The sequence below is a fragment of the Tyto alba genome, unplaced genomic scaffold, assembly GCF_018691265.1.
Source record: "Tyto alba isolate M040663 unplaced genomic scaffold, T.alba_DEE_v4.0 Super-Scaffold_45, whole genome shotgun sequence".
In the NCBI taxonomy this organism is placed as follows: domain Eukaryota; kingdom Metazoa; phylum Chordata; class Aves; order Strigiformes; family Tytonidae; genus Tyto; species Tyto alba.
This window is the reverse complement of record NW_024881321.1, coordinates 28794371-28819957: the sequence shown is the minus strand read 5'-3', so window position 1 is coordinate 28819957 and position 25587 is coordinate 28794371. Positions and strand designations below refer to the sequence as shown.

At 42.7% G+C, this 25587-nt stretch overlaps 1 protein-coding gene across 10 annotated transcripts in view; it reads right to left on the bottom strand.

Moving 5' to 3' along the window:
• Nucleotides 1-6943: 6943 nt before the first annotated feature.
• Nucleotides 6944-25587, bottom strand: part of MBNL2 (muscleblind like splicing regulator 2) — a 114775-nt gene continuing 96131 nt past the window's right edge. For 6 of the 10 annotated variants that reach the window (XM_042805869.1, XM_042805873.1, XM_042805875.1 and 3 more), the window contains one exon: nt 6944-9924. In XM_042805869.1, the coding sequence (XP_042661803.1) occupies nt 9797-9924 (128 nt within the window). In that variant the 3' untranslated portion in view covers nt 6944-9796. Of the gene's footprint in view, nt 9925-25289; nt 25385-25587 lie in introns of all 10 variants that reach the window. The other 4 variants (XM_042805872.1, XM_042805874.1, XM_042805876.1 and 1 more) reach the window with 1 other exon arrangement.

Sequence of the window (25587 nt, the reverse complement as noted above, 5' to 3'; positions counted from 1 at the left end):
GTGAGAGGCAGATAAGAGAATAATTATGCTGCACTTCGTTTCCACTTGACAAGGAATCCCTACTGGCTTCTCACCATACGATGCCCCCACACTGCTCTTTGCCTTCCGCTTTCCAGCGGGTTCCCACCATACCCGCAAGCTCTTATCAAAACCTTTCCGGTGGACAGCATTCACCGTGAAAGACTGGCGAATTTCTCTGGCCAAATAATTGCAAGCAGAGAGCTGCTTCTGCTGCTGAAGCGGGATTTGTTTCTGGTCAGCCTAGGTTGTGGCCTGCCCTCTCCATCTTCTCTCTGACGTTAAAACATTGGGCAGAGCAGGCGAGGCACGGCCTGCCTGAAAGTCAGTTTAGACCACTCTACCTTCCATGCAAACCAAATCCATAATTAAATGATGATTTAAATGCTCAGACTGTTGTGGTTTCCTACTTTAGTTATGAAAACGAAGACCATCTGGCCAGTCCCATTGGAAGTGACTCACGCAAGATTTTGTAAGCTCGCAAGGAACTTCTCTGCGTGATCAAGAGCTGCGTGGCTCCTAATTTGGATCCAAGGGTCTCCTGAGGAAGGCCAGCAGAATCGAGTGGGTCAATATAAAAGCGTCTCTGCGCAGATTAAAAAAGGATTGGCTAATACTTCTTGTAAGTATCAAGAGGGCATTTTCCCCCATAAATTTCTCTAAGCAGTGAAGGATTTGTATTAATGTGCATGTGTAGCGGTGGGGAAAGGTATCTGATTACTGCAGAACAGGTCACTTACATATCATCTCCTCGCCTTTCAGCCAGCATGGTCAATCTGTGCTGGCAAGAGAAATCAATTCATTGCAACTAATGGCCCTAAATGACCCATTAAAGCACTGTGATGGTGCAAGGACTGCATCATGCTCTTCAACCACATGACGCTAAAAAAGCCTATGTCATTTCTAAAATGGAAGGAAGAAAAGGGGAACAACATGCTTTAAAAAAAACACCACCCTCAGACAAAAATAAAGGTGCAGAAGCTTGCAGGTGGCATGGGATTCCTGTGGTGCACATGTTCTCAGAAGAGAAGCTCAGGTGAAAGCCAAAGCAAGAAGGATTTGGCTCTCTTGGGGCAGGAATGGGGATGCGCAGCACCTCACCGTCTGCCCCAGTTTGATGGAGGACTCCAGAGCTGTACCCAGCACTCCAGGTGGGGTGTCACCAGAGCAGAGGGGCAGAATCCCCTCCCTCGACCTGCTGGCCACACTTCTTTTGATACAGCCCAGGATACGGCTGGCTTTCTGGGCTGTGAGCACACATGGCCAGTTCATGTCCAGCTTTTCATCCACCAGTACCCCCAGGTCTTTCTGCACAGGGCTGCTCTAAATCCCTTCATCCCCCACTGATACCAGGGGTTGCCCCAACTGAGGTAGGTGCAGGACCTTGCACTTGGCCTTGTTGAACCTCACGAGTTTCACATAGGCCCACATCTCAAGCTTGTCCGGGTCCCTCTGAATGGCATCCCATCCCTCAGGTGCGTCAACTGCAGCACTCAGTTTGATGTCATCTGCAAACTTGCTGAGGGTGCCCTCCATCCTACTGTCTATGGCACTGATATTTAACAGTACTGGTCCCAGTATGGACCCTTGAGGGACACCACTCGTCACTGATCTCCATTTGGTCATTGAGCCATTGACCACTATTCTCTGGATGTGACCATCCAGTCAGTTACGTATTCACTGAACAGTCCACCCATCAAATCCATCTCTCCAATTTAGAGAGAAGGATGTTGTGGGGGATCATGTCAAAGGCCTTATGGAAGTCCAGATAGATGACATCAGTAGCTCTTCCCTTGTCCACTGAGAAAGCTACTAGGTTGGTCAGGCAAGACTTGCCTTTGATGAAGCCATGCTGGCTGTCTCTAATCACCTCCCTATCCTCCATGTGCCTTAGCATAGCTTCTAGGAGGATTGGTATGTTGTTATAAATGATTTTTTAGATTGTACTTCATAAAGCAGAATATTTGAAATACCTTGCTGCAGAGTAAGAGGAATTGTGAAGAGGAAATGTGAAGAGTAAGAGGAATTGATCTAGGTGACAAACGAGCACATCTGAAAGGTGTGTTTAAAGATGACTGAAGCAAACTTGAAACAAAAGTAGCCTGGCCCTTAAAAGCTACAAAGGATGCTTGATCAATCTAACAAGTAAATTGGGGAGAAAAACACCAAAAAAAATCCCCATACATACCTGCAACTCCAAATAAAATTGGACTTGAAGCAAGTTCGGCCTCTCCCATCATCCAATTAAAAGAAAAGAAGTGAGAAGTCCACAGGCCACAGGATTTGCCAGTGTGCTTCTACTGCTGCCCATAAGCACTTACCATGGACTTTGAGATGACAGCTGAGGAATGGACGGCGCCATCAACCCAGGGACTTCTCAGCTATCGGTCTTGGAAAGTTCACACTCATGGCGGAGGGCACTGATTCTCTATTAGAAGAGTTCAACCTCATTTATTTCCTTGAGAATGGGTATCAAGTAATCACTTCTAAGGTCAGTAGAAAGAGAAAATGCTTTCTATCACATCCTGTAGTTAGAAAGTCTACTCAAATCTGGTCAAGGCTGACCACTTTTTTTTCCATGTGAGTCCTCATTTACTTGTACTTGCTTATGTAGCTTTTCTTCTGGGCACATTGGGCTTGAGGAAGGACACAAGAGGACTCTTGCCTTTCACCATTTATCTAAAACCTGGAAATGAATGTGTAGGCTCTACCTAACACCTGTCCAAGGACAGCTTGTTATCAAACCTTACAGAGAAATTAAAGCAACATAACTACATTGGACAGAGTAGGGTACAATTGTTTCACATGAAACATTTGAACAGAACAAATTATTTGCATACAGCGACAGCCCATCCCATTGCAATTGCATTCAGACTAAGTTATACTGGTAACATCATATCTTCATTGACAGAATAATAATTGAATGAAGCCCATGTGAAGATTAAGCCTGAAGAAATTATATTACATGACAAAGGGTTACAATGTTTCTTTATTCCTCCCTATGACATGGTAAGAGATAAGAACCTCTTGAATTCACCAAATCTGTAAAATTTGTGTTGTCAATTTTCATTACTTCCTCAAGAATTTTATGAGCTGCTCTTTAACTTTACCTCCATGAGCACATGGGCATGTTAGGTGATATGAAAAACATATCTGGGCACCATAGCAGGATAGAAAAAGCTTAAATATACAAGCTGAATGTACTCTAAATATCTACAGAGAAGAACAGGGGTTTTAACTATCAATCAGACCATTTAGCCAGTCTCATGATTCTGTGATTCCTTGTGCATGATGGTGTTTTAAAATCCATCAAAACCACTGTTATGACTGACAGTCCCTTGTGAAAACAGGTGGGATTCATTAACTGAACTCATCTGAGGTGGTGTGCAGTATCTGAGTGTCGTGGCTTGACCCCAACTTGCAACTAAGCACCACGCAGCCGCTCGGTCGCTCCTCCCGTGCCCCTCAGTGGGATCGGGGGGAGGGTGGGAAGGAAAAAAAAGTAAAACTTGCAGGTTGAGAAAAGAACGCTTTAATAATTGAAATCATAATAAAATAAAATAGAAATAATAGTAACAAAAGGAAAATAACAAAGAGAGAGAGGAATACAACCCAAGAAGAGACAAGTGGAGCACGGTGCCATTGCTCACCATCTGCTGACTGATGCCCGAGCAGCGATTTGCCCCTCCCGGCCAACTCCCCCCAGTTTATATGCTGAGCATAATGTCCCATGGTATGGAATATCCCTTTGTCTAGTTTGGGTCAGCTGTCCTGGCCATGATCCCTCCCTGCTCCTTGTGCACCTCCTCGTTGGCAGAACATGGGAAACTGAAAAAACCTTGACTTAGGATAAGCACTAATTAGCAACAACTAAAACATCAGTGTGTTATCAAAATTATTCTCATACTAAATCCAAAATACAGCACTGTACCAGCTACTAGGAAGAAAATTAACTCTGTCCCAGCTGAAACTGGGACACTGAGACACCTGCATGGGGCTGGCAGACTTAAGGTATCCATCCAGACTCTGCTCCTCCATAGCAGCAGCTTTAGGCCAAGTGGGCACCCTGCAGTGTCTGAGATGATACTTGACAGCTACAGAGAGAAAGATGAATCCCACCCTAACAGCTTTCCACGTGTGAAAAACTTGCTTGCTTGCAGTCCTGAGCTGTGCTGTCAGCTACCAATGCTGTCAGCTAGCATCTCTGAATGTGCTCCGCTGGCACTCAGGGTGGTGACTACAACCATAAAACAAGGATATAAAAGCATTTCCTCCCTCTACCTTCCATGAAAAGGAGGCATTTGTGGCAAGTGTAAACACAGCTCAGGTTTAGCACAGGTATGCACCTGGGTGACCATCCCTGGGGCTGTTACTACAAGGTGAACCTTACACCTATTGTGGTCACCCTCGTCACCACCACATCCCAGCATCTATTTGGTTCTGTGACCCTCTGAGGAACCACCCACCATGTAGGCTACACCCTGCCTGTTTTGCGACAATTAGACTAAGGAGGACACTCACTGGAATTTGTTTTCTTTAAAAGTAGTATCCAAATCCATCTCTTTGAAGATGAGAGAAGCAAGGCGTCTTTCCTGTAGTGATTTTCCTAAATCATAAAGCCAAGCGTATTTTCCTCACTCTGTAAGAAGCTTTGGTGGAAATAATGCAACTGCAACACAACATTCCAGAAGCAGCTCACACCAATATCTTCCTTTCACATTTCTTAGTAGGCTTTTCCCCCCTGCTACAGCAGAAGGTATTTTCATGTAACAAAGCATGTGATTTACTTTCTACAATTTCTATGGTTTCTATATTTACAGAATTAGAAGAATAAGAATTTAGAAGTCTATTAATTCACAGACAATCTAACTAGATATTCTACACCTATTGCTATTTGCTTGCATACATTACATACCAGCAACAGTAACTGCTTTAATGCAACAGCTGAGATGGTATTGCCCTCACACACACACATTCCAGCAATAAAAATCATCTTGACTCGTGCAAAAAGACTCCAGAACTGTCAATTATATGACATTAAAAAGGCAGGTTACTCGGCAAAAGGCTTGGCTAGCGAAATGACTGCAGGCCTAAAGAGAGCCGTATGCATACGATCTGATGCCAAGGAAGGTTTTCAGCTATTCCAGGCATGAAATTTTTTTTTTTTTTTTTTTTGGTCTCATGAATTCGTGCAAGAAATGCCACTAGTGGAAGACTCAACGCCCACACTGCAAAGCAGCCTTGCCCACAAGTCCTTTTTTTTTCATAATCACCCACAGTACAGAAACGTTGGGTTGTTCTAGGCTCTCTTCTGGAGCGAAACAACTCTTTCTGAAACAAAACCCAGATGCTGTTTCAGTAACTTCCTCAACAGACACTCCCAAAATACAGCGCAGACAAGGCTGAACCAGTTTTGGCTTCCTTGGCTGTGTACAAACATGCAAAACTATCCCAGCAGGCTCTGACCCCTCGAATGTCACATCCCCTTTTGTTTCATGGTATTCATTCCAGTAGGCTGCAGAAAATCCCAGCCCTCAAGATTACTTCAGATGTTTGAACTGAAGACCAAGCAAAACATACTGAAAATAATAATAAAGCCTTATGGTCATGGCTACACCATGTGGGGCCAGAGGAGACACGCAGCCGACCGCTGTGCGTGTGGACCTGGCCGGTCTGCTCTAAAGAAGGCCGATGTTGAGCAACGCGATGCTGAAGCCAAAGCTGTGGCCACCGTCTGTCCATGAGGACATGTGTGGCGGGGGGGGAACACCAAAGGTTTCTAAAGCCTCGTCTCTAGAAGTATCTTGCTTCATTTTGGAAACACTGACGGTATCTGAAGGGGGTACGCTCTGCACAGAGAGGCGTACAAAGACTGCGGGTTTGGTGCGGATCCTGAAAGCTCACGGCTCCCACGAGTGCTTCTCCACCACCAAAAAAGTGCCAAAGTTGACAAGAAACAAAGCAGCTTTCAGATAAGAAAAATCGACGTGTCCTGACCCTTCCTGGCAGCTGACAACTGTCCAGGGTGGGGTTTAACATAGGGAAGTGTGAACAGACAAGGCTTCCGCTCCTTAGGAGTTGAATTTGAAAGGTTTGCTGCTTCTGCCCTACAATGCCCTTGCAGCCCTCCAGTGCTCCAGTCCTCCTCTGTCCCTGCAAGTCACCCCCGTGCGTCCTCTCCATTCCACACGCTCCATTCTCAGCAGGCTTCTGGCTCACTACATTTGGGATACATCCACATTCACCGGTTACCCTGCTGGTTTTCCACATCGCTTGTGACCATGGAATCTGATGAAATGTATACGACTTTATGACACAAACTCTTCTTGATCCGGCAGGAACTGTATTTCCTTTCTTCAAAGCATTAAAAAAAAAAAACAAAACAGAGCGGAGAAGATGTGTGTGTGAAGCAACCACGAAGCTGCAAGCCGGAGGTGACTAGCTTGCCGTGCGATCCCTGCCCTTGGGCACACAGCTCCCTCTGCCTTGCTGCTCCCCAGAGCGACTGGGAGGTAACGGGGATTATTCGCTGGTGTAATACTCTCTGAGGTGAAGCCAAGAGGATGCAGAGGACGCACCGGTGAAAAGACACCCCCGGTGGTGAGGCACCCGCGAGCCCCACCGGCGAGATAAGCGCTGCTGGCCTGCACCCCGGCACGCACGGGCACGGGCGGGCTGTCTGGGGCTCCGTGGCGCGCTGCCGCATGAGGGGAGCACGGGCTTCCTCACACAGCTTCTGCCCGTGTCCCCCCCCCGGGGGCTGCACTTCTGGATCTGTTACCTGAACATGCAATTAAGGGAAAAACAGAAGAAAAGAAAATATATACTTTTTAAAGACTCCTTCACTTTCTTTTGACTATTTTTGTCATGCCGGGCCCCTCTTCCCAGAGCCATGCCACAAGAAAGGATCGCCCCGAGTCCGCTCTCATTTTAAAATGCTTCTTTTTATTTCAGTGGTTGTACATTGGGTGAATGAATTTAACGTCACAACAGAAATAGAATGGCTATTTAACAGACCACTAGTAGTTATATGCTGAAAAAGAGTGAATGGAGGGGTTTCTTTTAACTGTTACTGAAATACTCATTGTATGCGTCGTCAATTATGCTGGATGAGAGAGGCAAACTAAAAAGTATTTTGGTGAGGTGCTGTATTCTTTGAAGAAAATAAACGCTGAGACATCTCAAGTTACTTGAAACTGTGTCCCAGCTACAGTAATCACTGTCTCTGCGTTGGCCCATCTCATGGTTCTTTTAGGGGGTTTTAGGTTTTATTTGTTGTTGTTTTTTTTTTTTTTTAATTAAACAAAGCATTTAAAATTTAATCACTTTCATTAGACTTTTTTAAAATATAAACAAAGTTTTGGCAAATAATATTTATACAGAAAAATAGTTTTAGATCTTCCCAAATTTTGAAATAGTCTATAAAATTACTTTATAAATAAATAAAATGCAGAATCTGTCGTACACGTATTTGCACATCTCTGTAATTGCCTCCTTACTGTTAGCATAGGTTTGTACTTGTACAGTTTTCAGGAATATTACAAAGTCATAAAGTCAGAAAGTGGATCTCTTATTAAAAATACATTTTCTCTTTTTGTCTGTCAGTTTATCTGGATGAAAGACCTGATGTATCTGAAGCTTCGTCATCCATGGGCAAAAAATAGTAGTATTGGATTAATTGTAAAAAACATAGAATAACAGTTATTTTGAAACATAAAAAGTTCACACAAAACAATGTCTTGAAGAGTTATCTACATAAAATATTTAAACAACATGGATAATTTACCATTTAGTATTATACAATAAGCTACCCAAATGCCTAAATTAACTATTATAAAAAAATAAAAACAACTTTGACAGATATAGGCAAGTTGCAGTGTCAACTACCTAGTTATAATGACTGAGAAAGTCTACAAATATTAGTGTTTTAATAGTATATAATGGTGATACCTTAACTGCTAAAGTAACAAGTTAAGATACATTATTTTTCCACAAATTAAAACTAACGCAACGTTACAAGCACTATGTTAATTTTACAATCGAATCGTGATTATTTTTTTTTCTTTCGGATGATCAAATCTCCAGCTTTATATATAAATAGATAGTAATTAGACATAGGACAAACAAGATTTAGCCCGGAAAATAATTTCCTAGACAAGTAATTATATGGTTAGTGCCTTCAGTCGTTCAGAACAGGCAGTGCTGCCAAAGTTTAAAATAGTTTACAATCAATCTGAAGAGGTTAAGTTAAAATACTGCAATCACTAATAATGTCCACATAGAAAACTTATGCTGCAAACAATTATACATAATATCCATTTATAACAGCTGTCTTGTTTTTTTTTTTTTTTTTTAAACAATAATTTAAAACTATGTCATTTATGTGATACATGTGCAACATATAAAATGTGAAATATGAAATATTTGGTACAATAGTGCTTGAAACAAATCTCAAATCAAACAAATGAAATTTTAATTATACATATATAATTACCTTGTAAATCAACAAAGTATTTAAAAAAGTAAACAACATTAAAATCTGCTTCATCCATATATATGTATGTATGTATATATAACGTATATAATTGTATTAAAGATATCTTCATACTTTTGTGACATAAAATATGTTTTTAAAGAAAAACAATTAAAAGAACTATTTTTTTTCTCCACTCTAATCTGGTTACAATCTTATAATCCAATTAAAAAAAATGCAAATACAGTAATGATTTATTAAACTGAATCTCATTCTACATTCTTAGTGTTCAGTTAATAGTCTAGATTAAAGTCACCTATGAAGTTTCAGTGACTCAACTGAATTTTAATTAAATTAGAGTATCATACAAATCTCTTCATCTACAACCTTCTTTTTCACCTTTCCTTTTGTTAATTTGGTCTTTTTGTTTGTTTGTTTGATTTTACACTTCTAGAAGTTACTTCGTAACAGCTTGGATCTTTTTGGTAACCTGACTGAGTTTGAAAGATTACTCGCTTCTGGTGACATTTGACTGTTGGCATCAGGCTCACTTTCATCAAGTCTGATGTGACAAAATTTAGGCACTTCTGCAAAGTCTCTTTTAAAAACATTATAAATATACTTGTAAAATAATATTCTCAAGACTTTGTTCTTTTGGGGACTGAAAGGGGTATGAAGTTCATACTGTGCAAAATTTTTAGATTTTCTGCTATTCTGCTATGATTCAAATGCAACTTCTCCATACAAGTCAAACACCAACCATGTGCATATAAAGAATTTGTGCTTTCCTTTGGACTTCTGGCTAAAAATATTCAGATTGGCAGGGTGATGTGCAGGACACTGGGCTGCGTTTCACTTCCTCTGTCTTGGAATCAACTCGCTAGGGGAGCAAAACCAAGATTTTTTTTTTTTTTTTTTTTTTTTTAAACCGAGAAGAAAAACCCCAATCATAGCTCGGGTGAAAATTAAACCTGCAACTGGGATAAGCTTTTAGCCAATACAACTTAGTTATTGCTGAGCTCGAAAGATCCAAACCCACTGAATCTCACGAGACTAACTCAACTGGACCATTTCCATTAGGTATAGTTATGGAGAAAAGACAATATTTGCAAGAATTAAACTATGCTTAGAAAATCTTTAAAACTAAATGTTACCCTTTATGTCTTGAAACATCACAGCTGGTATCAGGTAGTTAACTATTTTAGGTTGGAGTATAGTAAGCATACCATATTTAATATTCATATATGACATAGCAGCACTAGCTTTTTCGAGTTTGTGATTTGTCCGTAAGAACAAATTCTTGACTTAGCATGCAGTTTGTGGCAACTCTAGAGAGGAGGAGACGGGGTAGTATGTACAGTAGCCATGCTTGGCCGTCCGCAGGGAGGCTTCGTGACACTCCGTTCCGCTCCTGCCGGCTATTTCAGGATTATCTGTTAAGAGAAAGGAAAAGCGTGATCGCGCTTTTAGGTGAGGCCGGGAGAGCAGACGGCCCAGACAGCCGGCGCCGGCCTAACCAAGCCGGGGCGCATCCCGTACGGGACGGCACCCCGCATCCTCAGGCCGCCTGCGAGGCCTCGGCCTTCCGCGCGCCTGGTGGCCTCCCGCCCGCCCGCCCGCCCGCCCGCCCGCACACACACCCTCACGCGTCAGAGCACGCAGAGGGGGGGATTTTACGTGTCCAAACACTGGAGGTGGCGCCGAGGCCCCCCGGGAAGGGCCCGGCCGTAGGTGGGGGGCGCACCCTCGGCGCCCCGGCCGCCAGCGGCCCCGCGCCTCCCCAGGAGGCTCAAAAGTGCGTCGGTGCTGCGCGCCATTCTCCAGCTCCCACCCTGCTCCCACAAAGTCAGGAACAACCAGGGGAAGAGGTGGAGGCAGGGCCCCTCACCACTAACAAGCAAAAAAAAATCCCCCCCCCCCAAAAATATATGTATACACTGGTCTGGGTGTTTTCAAGAAGCTAAAGTGTCTTTCCAATGCACTTTTAGCAGCTGCTTATTTCCTAAAAAAAAAAAAATTATCTGCAGGTCAGCGAACTTGAGAGGTTTTTTCCATGCTTCCTTATGTCAGGGTATCCAGGGGGATGATCATAACGGTACCTCAGTGCGCCTGGCTAGTCACTAACCTTGGTGCTTTACCTCCACAATGTCTCAAACTGAAGGGGAAGCGACCGTTTTACAGATGCAAACTCTCGTGCTTCCAATACTGCAAAGGTTAAATGCACAATGTGCCCAGCATCAACTCAGCCTGCTCACAGTATTGGAAAACAGTCCAGATTTCCATCACCTGCCCGAAACGGCTGTCGGTGAAAGCGATGTCAAAAGCCAGGGGTGTGATGTTTTATCATGCCATTGCTATTCTGTGCTCCAGACTTAAGCACAAGTCAAAGAATTAGAGTGCATCCCCTGCTCTTCCTGTTTAATTTGGCACTCGACATATTTTTAAGCTGTATTTGTAGGTGGTATGCAAGACAGTCATGACAGCAGTTTGACCTACTTGTGTATTACGAAGCTAGACCGCTGCTTAATGCAATATTTATTTTGAAAGGATAAAAAAAAAAAAAAAAAAAAAGGTGTCTTGAAAATATCTGCAGCAACATACTACCTCTGACATACAAATTGCCAAAAAGAAACACACTCACCTCTGCGTGGAAGGCGCTTGTTCTAGTGCCCTGCCCAGTCACAATTTAACACCTCACAACAATAACGGCCTTGCTCTCTGTACCCGACGACCAGCTCCCTGACCCCACCTAACTTGCCAGCATGCCAAAAAGTCATCTTTGATTACCATCAGCACTGAAAATCTGGTGACACGCGAGGCCCCATTGTAACGACACTGTACAAACACCTGATGTTCCAAAGGGCTTAACATCTCAATACATCATACATACAACGACATATATTTTTAATGAACTTCCACCCATTGTGAGTTTGTTAGCTTATCGCCTATCTTCTGTTTCCTATTGAAATAACAAAGAAATACCTTGGCTGAAATAATAAAGCCCTGCCTGTGATAACCCTGGTCCATCTACAGCACAGCGATTCGACAGTACGTACAAAGAATGCAGCTGTGCTGGAAGTAGGAGGTGACCGAGATTATCAGCACCGATATTTTTAGCATGTTACAACCCAACATGTCAATGTAATTAATAAAGCAGCTTTAGCTATGCTGGGTTAGCCATAATCACACAAGTGTACTTAAGGGATCCCAAGGTCTGATTTAATGGGACACAACCTGAAATCTAGTCAGTGTAAAAAACCAGAATTTCAGACGCTGCAGCTGCCTACGTTGTCTGCCAACTTTTGAGCGGATAAACTTGCATTTTCCTATAGCATTTTTTCTCCCTGTACAGGGAGACGGATCATTGCCCCTTATGCCGAGATGTCCTAAAAGGTCTAACAGCCCCACAAGACTGATGCTCCCAGTTCCTGCAAAGCACGTGACAGAGAAGGCAGAGGGTCTAATCCCAGGCTGTTTCTTGGGAAAAGGGTAGGACTATCCCCGGCGCCCTGATTAACCCAAGTGCAACTCACCCTGCCACATGCCAGGCAGGTCGGAGGGGTCCTGGGCAGCGCGAGAGAGCAGGGACCCCTTCTCTGCCCTGCTCTGGCCAGTGGCAGAGCCCAGGCGAGGACTTCCAACGCCCCGTCCCTACTCCTGCAGCTTCTCCCCTCCTCTCGAAACTCAGGAAACAGCGAAGACAATGTCAACACTTTCCTTTTGTGCGCGAGCACGTCCTGTTTATGCGGCTGCGGGTGCAGGAGGGGCAGCTGGAGCTCTGCCCGCTCCCACCGCATCGTCCCCGCCACGCCGCCGCTCGTGCCGGGGACGTAACTAGGGCATGTTGCACCCTGGCTATTTCTAGCTCACGTAGGAGTCTTCCTAGGAAAAAAAAAAACAAAAAAAAACCCAAGCCGCTCCTTCAGAACAAGCTTCTCCAGTGCGGAGATGCAGAACTGAGGAGCTGCATTTTTTTTTTTTTTAACCTCAGCCACAAAGTGTAAAACGTATCCCGTAGTCTTTAATTATATGTTCACACCCTATTTCTCAGAAGATAACACAACTCTGCCATAGCTACATACACATGTATCAGCTTCTGCAACCGTTTTTTTCACTGTGTCTGACAGAGAAACATAAAATGCTGAACTACTTTACATGGAAAGCACACTGCAGACCTCTTCTGTTTAATCTACAAATGAAGTAATAAACTGTGATGGAAGACGGAGGCTATCTCAGTCTGCATCGCTGCTAATTGCTCCATTGCTTGCATGCTGAAAAAGGAGAAGCTGTACAGAACCTAACGACAAAGGGACATCCCTGCAAACACTTATTACAGAGTCTGCGCTCCCTCATTACTTGCAAATAGGTCCAGCAACCTTCTCGTTCACTATTGTTTGAAGAATTACATCTCAAATTTACATATATATGACTTGTCATATTTGCAGTGATGCTATTATATCATTATACTTCACAGCAACTTGATACAATGTATTGAACTTTTACCATAGTATATATAAACATAAAAACCTGAAAAATAAGACTATACAACGAGTGTGCATTGTGCCATGTACAAGGGTCTACAGGTCAAAACACGGGAAAGCATTTTCTCATGCTCTGTATGGGTAAGATCCACAGGTGTGGATACAGACGTGCCAGAAAACACACTTTCTGCTGCTGCAGTAAGAATCTAGTAAGAACACTATTTCTAGCATGAGCAGAATGGCCTGGCACTTACAGTTTGGGGTAGTAATGCACGTAAGTTTTAATAACAGAAAAGGGCATTTTTTGGAGGCAATCACAGACATAGGGTACCCTCTCCATTGCCTTCGTGCTTGGTACCCATTTAAAGTGCCAGAAAGCTGGCTACCCTTTAGACTAAAATCACTAAAATTGTGCCAGTGTTAGTTACTAGACCTCACTGAAGCTAGTAACACGTACAGTGAACCTAAATTTCTGCAAACTGCTTTCTAACCTCAAAGAAGCATTAGCTTTTCCAAACCTTCCAGCTCTTTATAGGTGACATTTTCAGCTCCCAAATGCCAAGGCTTTCTCTCTTTTCTATCAGAGCATGGCTCTTTCAGATCTCTACCTTCAGGACCTCTGAATGACCACAGTGGTCATTAAGCCCTTCGTGCAACACAGAACATCCCCAAATTCAGCCAGAATTGCTCCTAAGGGTGATACAGCTCTGCAGCACTGTCCATGGGAATGACAACCAAGAGAAATGTTACTGCCAATGGTTTCAGCTTCTCACCAAACTACCAACCCACGGTACGCAGCAGACAAGTCATTATCAGCTTGGGATTTCCTCAGACCCAGCAAAGGTGGCTGCGATCAGTTATTGCCTCGAGACTTAAAAAGTAAAATTGAGAAACTCTTTTAAACTCCACCTTAATTTCACCTTTGTGAACTCTTTTCTGACACCCAGGGTTACTATGTGCACTGCTTTACTTCATGCAGTTCACAGAATTAACCAAATTACCAAGAATCACCACTGGGTACTAGGAATTTCAAGAACACTGTTTCACTTGACATTTCTGTTTTGAAGCTGCAGCTCACAAAGCTTCTTTATCGTCTTTGTGTTAAATTCTGTTTCCAGCTCCAGATTTATTATAGAATGATGAATACAGAAAATTTACCATTCTGCATGAATTCAGCGTACATGAACTCTTGTTCGACTATAGAACTGTAACAGTGGATCAGCTGAAAAACATGACTTTTCATCTACCTCTGACATGTTTCTCTTTCAGAAGTTTTGAAATTATTTCTCCAAATCACACCTTAATCTATAAGCGTTAATACATTTTAAGGGGGCATTGAGATTGTATTTGACCTCCACACTGCAAAGCACTTACCCCTCCAGAAATGAAGTCATACATAGTAAACATTTTAGACTGCTCAGCCTTTCATTTTAAAAGCAAGTGTAGTAATAGGAGCTTCTTGGAGACAAGATTCATCTCTGATGATTTCAGACTTGTACGCCTCAGCTGGTCACCCTATTTTACATCTTCCTAGCCTACCTCAGGCAACTTATTTTAGCATGAGACAGATTATCAACTCATGATGCTTTTTTTTTTTTCCCCCCCTCCACCAAGTGTAAGCAGCTGCAGCAAACAGTTCACACTGAGGTATTTAACTTTAAGACACCTGCGTCAGGGCAGGTGAATCCTTCCACAGTGACATTTTCTATTTCCATGTTTTTCACACGAGTAGCAGACTGGTCAGATATATCTAGGGTATACATTAAAAATGACAGATACTTCCAGACAGCCGGCTCATATCACGCTGTCTCATAACTTCTCCCGCTTTCTAAAAATAAAACTAACACCAAGTATTTCTTCCCTTTGACATGAAACTCAAGACTATTTATACTTCCTCATGCCTTTGGGAAATGTCTCCATCTTTTTATTTTTCATTTTCTCTAAGAATGCTCTTTTGTGGCATGCAACTCCCTTTTTTCCCCTCAAAATAAATCTTTTTTTTTTTTTTTTTTTTTTTTAATCAAAAGGACGAATCAATATTCAGACATTTATTGGGACTAATCACTATCGTATCAGTTATGCTTGGTCTTAATTTTTACACAGTCTTACAGATGGACTTTTTCACCTCCTATTTCTCCATAGCTTCAGCAGCGGCACCTCCCCTAGCTTTCCAACCCTGCACCCCAGGACACCCCCACAAGTGATGGGGTTTGCCCCTGCCCTCCACTGGCTACCAGCCCAGCCGGCTCCAACTCCCGCTTGCACCAACAGCAGCCTGCCTGCTGCCAGTGCTCAGGGTGGAGAGGTGCTCGGGTACACACGCCACATCTCCCCCCACCACAGCTGCTGTCCTGCCCCTTTCCTGGCCCTTGCACCAGCTCTAATCCCACGCTGGAAGCCTCCTCCTGCCCTACCATCCACACTCGTCACTGCCGCAAGAGCCTCCCTTCCTTGTCTGTGCCAAATATACGTTTGCACGCCTGTGCACCCACCTAACCTCAGGCCTGCCTCACTCATTTGCCCCTTTCCACTTTCAAAATTCACGGTCGCCAGTTAGTACCCCTGTAAAACCAGCACCAAACTAGCATCTCTCTACAGGGTCAACTGCAAACTCTGAAAATAAAAAAAAACTTGAATAAACGTATCTGCAAACAAAACTTAAAGGAACTACTAATAGGGTTGGAAGGGCCTGCTGAAAGCAATTTGTCACCCCCGCTACCACTGCTGAACACTGCATCGCTTTTCATAAACACACTGAGCTCCACTTTGCATCGTTGGCTTCTTTCCTTTGCTACTCCTTCTCCCCTGATGGCCAGAAACCTCATTCTCATTTCCAGCATATTATGATTTAAAGTACACGTGCTTTGTTTTTCTCACTAACTGTGGACCTCTCCTTAATTCAGGGGTGAAGGAGGATTTCTATCTTATTGCTTCTCCATTAATCCAATGCATCCCCAATACATTCATCTACTTTGCTCATCAATAAGGTGACCTCTGATTTGGATATAAAGGGTGAGATGTCTAGGCTGCAGATGATCTCCTTGGGTGCCTGCCCATAGAGCGACTAATATAGGGGGCATCAGGTGTTTCCTGAGGGGTGGGGGGGTCCTACTTGCTTGGATTTCTCACAGCCCATCCCCTGTCACGGTAATTCCGGTGTCCTGCTTCATCTTCTCTTTTCTTCCCTAAATCTGAGCGCGCCCAGTTCCGCCTGTCCCATATGCTGATAATGTGCCTCTGGAAATGGCTGAGGGTCAGACGTCCATGCTGGAGTGGATACATCTGCCAGCACATTTTCATTCCATCAGGCACAAGCTGTTGGCCATCAGAGTCATAAAGCTGACAAAGGCCTCGTCTGAATACAGCTCTTCATGATGATCTAAAGAAAAGATCAAGGCAACTATGGGATCCCAAAGGGCTCAAGGGTTCAACAGCATCATCCTCCTCATTTAATATTAACAAGATCCTGAAAGAGAGTCCAAAGCCACTTGTGCTGCCAACTCCTTAGCATGCTTATGAGCACCAATAGGTATTTACTCAAGCAATAATGCATAATATTTAAGTTCAACTTAATAGGTATTTACTCACTCCAAAGAAACAGGACTAGTTGTTTTAAAAATGAAAGCAATCTGGCTCTATTTATTCTTCTTTAAAGTAATAAATAATGCAGTACTAAAAATTGATCATAACATGCTCTAATACATTCTACCAAAATCTATTTTTAACTAATCGCACAGGCAGCAGACAGACTACATAAGAAATGAGAAAACCACTGCTGTAATACTTTAAGGAGCACCCGTACAGGGACTGTTTTGAATAGCCACTCAATTTTACCTTTCAGCAGGTTTGAACTAATGCAATCATCTGTGTTTTTCACTCCGTACTTTCAGGTCATTTTCCTTCTCTTCTTGAATTTTAGACGCTGCCGGAACAGGCTCACACTGAGAGCACAAGGGAGTGAAAGGCCAAGCACAAGCTGTGCACTACCTGTGAAAGTGCTCATATTCCTCTTGCAAGGATGTTATTTCTTCAAATCTGCATTTTTTCAGATGTCCTCACCTAGCTTTTTTTTTTTTTTTTTTTCTGTTAACAAAACCTCCTTCATATCTTCCTCTTATGCATCATGCATGCCCAAATCATGCAAGATGAGGCTGCCACTGCACATATGGTATCCCTTTCAGGCCAGTGCTGCCACTGCACACAGAGCACGGCTAGCACTTCTGCAGGTTCCCCAGCAGTAACCACTGCCCTAAACCCCCTCCTCTCCCAAAAACCTGGCGCTCCTACTCAGACCCCCTTCCAAGCGAGAGATGGTCCACTGCAACATCCAGAACATAAACACAGAAATGTACCAAATTTATGTTCATCCAGGTTACTCATCAGACAGCACACTTCTAATACTTGTGTCAGTTTTATAAATTTCACCATACTTATAAATTCTCAGAGGAAATCTTAATGTTCCTGGCTTTTGACTGCTTCCTGCTTCCTTAATTTTCTTCTTATCTGAATGCTCTCACATAAGCAGACATATATACTATCATGTGTCACTGCAGATAATACTGCACCAAAAATGAAGTCAGTTCAAGTTATCAAATCTCTGCCTCAAGCTGAAAGTCACAACAGGTACAACAAACAAATAAATAAGTAAATAGATGTTTCCACTGCAGTTATATGGGCAGGCTCCTGCACGCTCAAAGCCAAAGACTGGCATTTCTGGTGGGCAATAAATCATACGCTGAGATAAAAACATGATATTTGTTTAATTCAAGGGAAAATAGTTGGAGCTGCTAGAGATGTCCAGATGCAATTATTTCAAAGAACAGACTCCCAAACAAGTACATCTGGAGCTCTGTACTGCACTGTGTTGTTAAAATTTTATGATGGAAAAAAACAGATTCACATGAGATGTGTGTACATGGTATGCACAATGAAACAAACTCATTTTACCCCAAATGCCTACAAAATTACTTGACCTCAGAAAAAATTTCCTGTGTTTAAATAATAAATATATGCCCCAGAAGATTATGTTTAAATAATAAATATATGCCCCAGAAGATTTTTACTGCACTTGTCAAAGTATCATTTGTTGAATAATTGAAAGCAAGAACACAAAAGTAAGTTGTCACATCAAACATAAATACATTTTTTTTAATTGCAGTGATATGAAAGCTAAACCAGCCTGTAATAGGAAAGGGAAATATGTCTTGATTTTTGTTATATAAATGAAATACATGTTTTCCTTTGCTTACTGCTCATGTTATGTGATACTGCCATCTAGCAGGCTACCAGAGGAAGACAGATTTCAGTCCTCTACAGGGGTGGAGGTGTGTGAAGGGGGGAATTTCTAAATAAAACCTACACAAAGATTTTCCATTTCTTCCCACTGGCTTCTTGTATATGAGCATGTGATCTAAAACTCTGTATGCAAGCCTGCCAGAAGTATTCATCATCTACACAGAACCAACACACTATCTTAAGAGACCAAAAAATGTTATTAAAAGTAAAACAAAGACTGGGTTAAAGTTTGCATAAGACTTTAAAATAGAGCTAATTTAAATTTTCCAGGGTAAACTTTTGGCTTTGCTTCTTTGTTGCCTCACAGTTTAAGAAAGCAAAGTTTTGCCATGTATTCTGTAATGTCAGTTGTTTCAAGGCAATTTAAAGGCTCTTGCCACTGCCCACAACTCTCAAGCAAGGTTGGAAACTCTCACTTCTTGAGTCTGCAAGCTGAAAGCTACAGCTACTTACATGTAACTCAGTGTCTTCAGACAAGATAACGCGATTGAATTAAGGCTTGTGATTCTTGGGCATCTAGCATGAAAAAGGCAGCGAGCAGTTTAAGTTTACCTTTCCTACCCGGACGAGCTATTGCTGTTCAAATGCCTTCTCTAGAGAAATGACTCTTCATGATCAAGGATTGTTTTGGTTCATTTTTCCAGCCTGGTGCAGGTATAAGGCAAGAGGTCCAGTCCTGCATCCCAGATGCCAAGGCTTGCCAGTACCTCTAACCTGGAGCAGCATGGCACCACGCAGGGGCTTGCGAGATGCCCAGCGCTGTTCTGCCCAGGGCTCGCTCCCTGCAAGCATCCCCTCTGACAACGTACCTGAGAAAGGAACCTCCTCCTCCGTCTCCTTTTTTGGACTTTTTTATGTCAGATTCAAATCACTCATTTTGTTGTTTGAACAGAATTTTCTATAGGAGTATTTAACTTGGGACTTTATGGAATATTTAGACCAAAATTTTTGGTAAAAAAAAAAAAAGAGAGAGAAAAATTGTGTAGATATTTATTATTCACTGCGGAAGTGCCTTCTTACCTGTTCCCCCATTCCTTTAGAAACTTCAGTTAAAGCTTTTCAAATCACTAACCAGAATTTTGCACAGGCTCTTATTTGTAATGTTGTTGTATACTGGCACTAAAGACGTAAATAACATTTGTCTCCTCTTCCCACCTTTCTTCTCAAAAGCTTGCTTTTAAACAACAAAAAAGGCTGTTTCCTACTACCTTACAGATTTTTCAATTCATTTTTGCAGTATATTGCTACTATTCTCCCTGTTTACAAAGTCAGCAAGTTTCCACAAGGAAGAAAGAGAACGTGAGACAGAAAAAGCTGAGGACAGCCCTCTGCCCTGCCAGAAGGCTTCCCAGGGTTAGACGGGCCGCCTGGAGTAGAAGCCTTTTTGGGGACACCAGACAGTATTTGCAAGAAGGAGCAACTGGTGCTTCTGCTTTATGCAGAAGGAGAAATTACCTTGAGTAGGTGCCACATGACATTTTGGTCCAAGGAGAATCCGCCTCTTTTGGGAGTGGCGGCTGCCTTTGCGGGCACCTTGGGCAAGGAGAGGTGCTCTGTTGCTGCACGCCCCAGCTCCTCGCCCTCCCGAGGGAGCTGCCACGCACGGCGCCCCAAATCCCCCTTAAACATTTGGCATGTTTGTATTTTAGGCTATGTTAACTACTTTTTGAATTCTGGGGCAAATATTTTAATTGCCCTTTTGTTTGTGGCACTCAAATGTAACATAACTATTTTTATTTTCACTTCATTGTATTTTTACAGATTTTGACAAAACTGAAGGCTACTGAATGATTTCATAATTAATATCTGCATAATTGCCACCTAATTTAGTGTGAACGCTGATGCATAATTTAAAACAGCTGTGCTAGATAATCACAAGCCTTAGCATGAGACAGCCTGTTGATCTGATATTTCTTTTCAGACCCAGCCTATGAGTATTTAATTTTTCTACTGGGTCTGCCTTTGAATTCTTCCTTCTTCGTTAAAGGTCACATAACCAGCAGAATAATGTTGTCACTAAATAACATCTTTAAGCAGCATTCTCTGTAATGCTACTTCTATACTGCCAGTCTTTGGACTATTTTCATTGCTACAGAAAATAAAACCACGTACTGTTCTGTACTGAAGCGATGTGAGCAAGACTATTTTCTTTAAAATCATCTGAAATTTAGCAGTTGCCCTGTAATAACCAGGAATTAAGGAAGCACCCACTGAGCTTGAGGACACAGATTAAGACACAGAAATGCTGGTGTCTGAACCTCTTGCTGCAGTCAGTGGGGTGCTACAACCTAGTCAGCAGGCCAGCAGAGCCTGGAGATCCCTTCATTTGATCACCCACTGCAGCTCAGGTCATTTGCTCACCAGGCTTTTAAGTACCATTTGGGCTAAGGTCTCCTGCTTGTCACTCACCTGCCAGTTCAGAACCATGCAGATTTGTCTGTCCTGTAGTGCCTCTGCTAAGCTTGTCAAAATGTCTTGGATAACCCAGACATCCAAGGTTATCTTTGGACAATCTTAAATGTCAGTAGACACATGTTTAGGCAACTGAACCAAGCCCTGCGTGAGTTCTGAAGGGTGAGCCAGGCTATTCTCCAGACTTCATCTGACTGCACTGATAACCTTCACAGTCTGCCATGGGTACTTAAACTAACTTGTATGTACAACACCCATACTCAGGCACCAACACTTAGATGTCTTAATTTTGGGCCAAGTCCTAACCTTTTAATCCTTGTAGGACTCACCAATGCATATATGTAAATGAAGCAATAGCAAGGCTTTCTATTTAGAAATGTAAAGCCACCCCAAGCAGGTGTTGGCATTATTCAAAATTTAAATTCAGTCCCAGAATTCAGAATAACATCTCTCCCAAATAATGTTAGGATAGATCATCCTCTGTGAGATCTTATGATTACCTGTGAATAGGTAACAGTTTCCTTGCTTGCTTGAGTATTACAAGTCCACTAGCTACAGAAGTAATAATTAAAAGTTTTGTTAAAGATATTTGAAGTATATATAGACACGCAATTACTGTATTAATATTTTAAATACGATGTTTTACGTACCTCTACCTATGTGCATGCACTAGAGGGAGCTAGGACCAAACCCTCCGTATGCATGCCCTAACACTACTTTTCATGGTCATTTCACACTACTTGGAACTTTGCTGGTTCCATCCTCCAAGAAAAGGTTGTCAGCATCTCCAAACAACAGCTGAACATAAATTCATTAAGGATCTAACCCTGAAGCAAGGTGAAGCAGCTGCGGCTTCCAGCCCCACTCTGGTGGAAACGGCTAGAGCAGTTGTGAAGGAGGAAGAGGAAAAAGGGAAAGGACCTCTCACCTCTGACCAGTCATGCCCCTGGACTCCTCATGTGCCTTTGGAAGTCCACCTTTTGGAAGTCCACCTGCTTTTCACTGGAAATCCCAAGCTGAAGTCCCCTGCTCCATCCCCTCTCATCACAGCCCGGCAGCTAGTGTTAAGTCAGGACACCCCCTCACAAGATTTCCAGACGCAGTGAACAGCAACACCAGCAGCTCTTGTATCAACTGTGTTAGTTTAACCAGGATTTGTAAAACAGGGTTTGCTAAAGCACTTTTGCTCCATCCTGTTTTCATTGCACTGAGCCAAAGAGATGCTCCCCTCCTCGAAGTACTCTGCAAGAAAATTATTTTGGTTTTAAAACCTAACCTCCATAAGTCAGAAAAAGCAAGGGACTTCCAAGTCTCCATATATTCTTAACTGGTGCCACCCTGCAGAAGGTACTGCTGTATAGCCTTTAACCCTACACAATCTTCTCACATGTCTCGTGCCATACATTGAACACATAATGTGCAGAGCTGCTGGCCAAGCATGACTGACTGTGCCTGTGTCAACGCAGGCACATTTTGAGCTGTTGCTCATGTTATTTTCAGAAAGAAAGGACATACAGGAGACATGAGACATAGTTCATCCCTTTTTCAAAATACAAGCTGACAGCACATGCTAAATAATTTACTGGACCCAACAGTGCTGTTAGGCTTTTTTAGCCATCAGCTGAGACCCCATAACTTCTGGGATGTTGATTTTTCCTTCCACTGATGCTTTGAGGACACTGGGATCATCACACTCAACTGAAGGAAGTCCAGCAAGCGTTCCCCAGGCCAGAAGAGTAACCCAAATGATATGGAGCAAAATGACTAAGCCCTGCTACAACTTTCTTTTCATGCCTGGCATTGTGAGGAGAAGTCACGGGAGCTGAAATGGGGTGGGCTGAAGGCTGCAGTTTGACTTTAAAAAGTGTGGTAGAGACACTGGAAAGAGGAAATTGTATCCCACAGATATGTAAAGCAGTGTGGCACAGACCAGGAAAGGAAATTTTATCCAGACGGGAATAAAAATGTCCTTTTCTGAAATACACAGGGGAGTTTAAATCCATACATGAGGACACAAACAAAGGATGTTATGACCACAAACAAAGTCTTAATGAAAGTTAATTACCTGCTCCCTTCTGTGTTTCTTGGGCTAAAGAAATATTGAGAGTTAGGACCACAGTTACTGTGGGGCCTTTCCCAGTGTTGTAGCTTTGTCTCCAACTCTTTGGAGGTTGTAAATAAACAGCAAACTTGGAGATTTGCCTCTTACAGAGCAGAAGTAACTACTACTACTTCCCCTACTTTAAAATACAGGTTTTTAACAGTAGCTTTTAAAGATTTGCAATGACTAAAACAAAGATAGGAGTGAGAAGAAAAAGACAGCGATGGCACACGCCGCAGAAGCCAACGAGAAAAGCTGCTGGGGTGGGGCTCATCTCCTCCACGTGCAGTGGTGCAGAGCTTTGCTACGCACCTACACTCCTTCCACAGGCAAGAGAAAGAGGCAGGACCCTCCAGGGCAATTTACCTTGCCCTAACACAGCCTTCTAGAAAAGCAGATGAACTGGATGCCGAACTTCCAAATGGCTGAAGTTAAACAAGTGGAAACCCATCCCCGTGTTAAACCAACCTTTAATTTCAGCAAGTATTCACACACACAAATATACGCAGCTAAATACATACAGACAGATGCTTTTTACAACTCCTGTTAAATTTAAAATGCTCTGATCTTCCAATGCAAACAAAACCTGGACTGGGAAAGGAGGGGCTCTGCCTGCTATCCTGCTAGATGAGAAAGTGAATTAAGGCGCACCTATGCCTACCCAGTGGTAGTTACTAGTTACTCATGTGAAAGTACTCCCACTAACTAAAAAAATATAAATAAATAAAAAAGACTGCTTACTGGCCCTTTTGTAGGTCTATATGTATTTATTCTACTTCAGCCAGAATTGGCTCCTATGGTGCTCAGGTGTGCAAGTGGTGGAGCTGCCCTGGCTGCACTCCTGGGCTGGAGAGGATCCCCAGCTGACCCTCTCCCCAAACTGCCCCATTTTCTCATACTCCCTTGGCATCTTCAAGTCCCTCTGTCACCATTTTGGGATCACAAAACTACATTGGATACCACCAAATAATTTTCTGCTGCAGACATTGTTCTGGGAAGGACAGTGAAATGCACCATTTGCCTGCTGGACTTTCCTCCTTGTCCCAAGTGATTTTTCATTAAAACAAGCTAGCTCACAGAAAAGGACACACAAAACGACAACCCTCTTTTCATGAAAGTGCTAGAAGCACAAACACCACAATGTTGGCAAACAAGCCTTTCAAAAAAAATAGAGAAAACAGACTGGTTTGTGTTTCTTTAGGAAAGTAGGGTGTATTTCAGAGGTAGTATATTTTTCTTAAATTATTGTAAATAAACTCTTGCGGACTATTTTTCCATGGGATAATTCAATAGTTTTGGGCCAGTCAGTAAGGAAAGAAAAAAAAAAAAATCTGCTGGTATAACATTATTAAGCAAAACATTTTCACTGATTTCTTTGTAATTCCTTGGCAGGTGGAGGGAAATGAATCAACGGGCGAGCATTTCTACTAGGTCTGCAACGGCTTGCCGATCTGGCCAGGAGCAACACAAGGAAAGGTGATGGGGGCATTGCCCTTTGCTTTCTCCTGGTGAGCAAATCTGCTTGCTTCCTCCTCAAGATGGACCTCTCAGCACCCGAGGGAAAACCGCTCTCGGGTGGCAGCGCCTGAGCGTGGTCCCAAAGCAACGGAAAAGCCGGAGCGACCCAACTGCTGTGCCAACCCCTCTGCTGGCAGATGCCGGGGCGGGAATCTCTACTGCCCCGACGGAGGAGTCAGAGCTACGCACACTGAGCTGCAAGAGATACGTCTTCCCTGGGAATCGGGTCCTACAGGAGGAGGGGGAAAGCCCACCAAAATGAAAACTGCCATTAACATAACAAACAGCAAAAGAAAAGGAGAAAGCATCACCTTTCCTAGACTGCCTCTGCCAATAACCCTAGGGGTTCTTTGCAACAAAGTCCTTCCTTAGGGAAATATAATTCTCAGGTTAAAGATACGCTTTCAAACATAAAGCAGGCATAGTCATAAAGATCTCCAGTGCTGTTTTGATCACTAGCACTTACAGAAAACGTTCAATTTTGTTTCTTCTTTTTTTTTTTTTTTTTTTTTTTTCAGCTGCCTTGTCCCACCTGTAATTTTAGACAGCTTCCATGCTTACAAATTAGTCACTTCCACACACCACATGGAGAAGGCTACATTAACACATTTGAACGTTTGAAACCTGTGATGATTTTCCTTGGGAACTTAGGAGTTAATAACAGACTTTTGTAAGTAGTCCAGTACTAGGGTGATTCTAACTCCAGCTGGGTTAATTACACAATAATTAGGTACAAACATCGCAACACAAAACACAGCTACATCATTATTTGCAACAAATGTTAACTCTAAATAAGTGCAACCTGTCCCACAAACACTTGCTATAAACGACTTAAAAATAAAAGTAAAATTTGATGGGGTAAACACAGAAAAAAAAAAAAAATTCTCCGGGAGAATTTTTTTTATTAAAAATAAAAAAAAATTAAAATAAAAATCTCAGCACTCATTTAGAGTTCGGGATCTTGTGAAAGAAAGCTTTAAAAGGAGCAAACCTGATTTGCTGTGGCTGTTGCGGCGAAGGGAACACTTGTTGCAGGAGTTGTTGCTGCAGAGACAGTGGCGGCCGTAGCGTTGTGCATCATGGGTACTTTCAGGAGGGGAACCATGGAAGCAATGAACAGGAGGGTGCAGCATTATGGTAAGAGAAGTGGTATTTTTGGCATGGTGAATATCAAGAGCGGCAAGCCATCGTCATGGGTTAAACCGGCAGATGGCATGCAATCACAGTGCAAAGCGAGAAAGCGTGGCGGAGAAATAAAAAAAAGGGAAAATAGCTTATTACAAGTACAA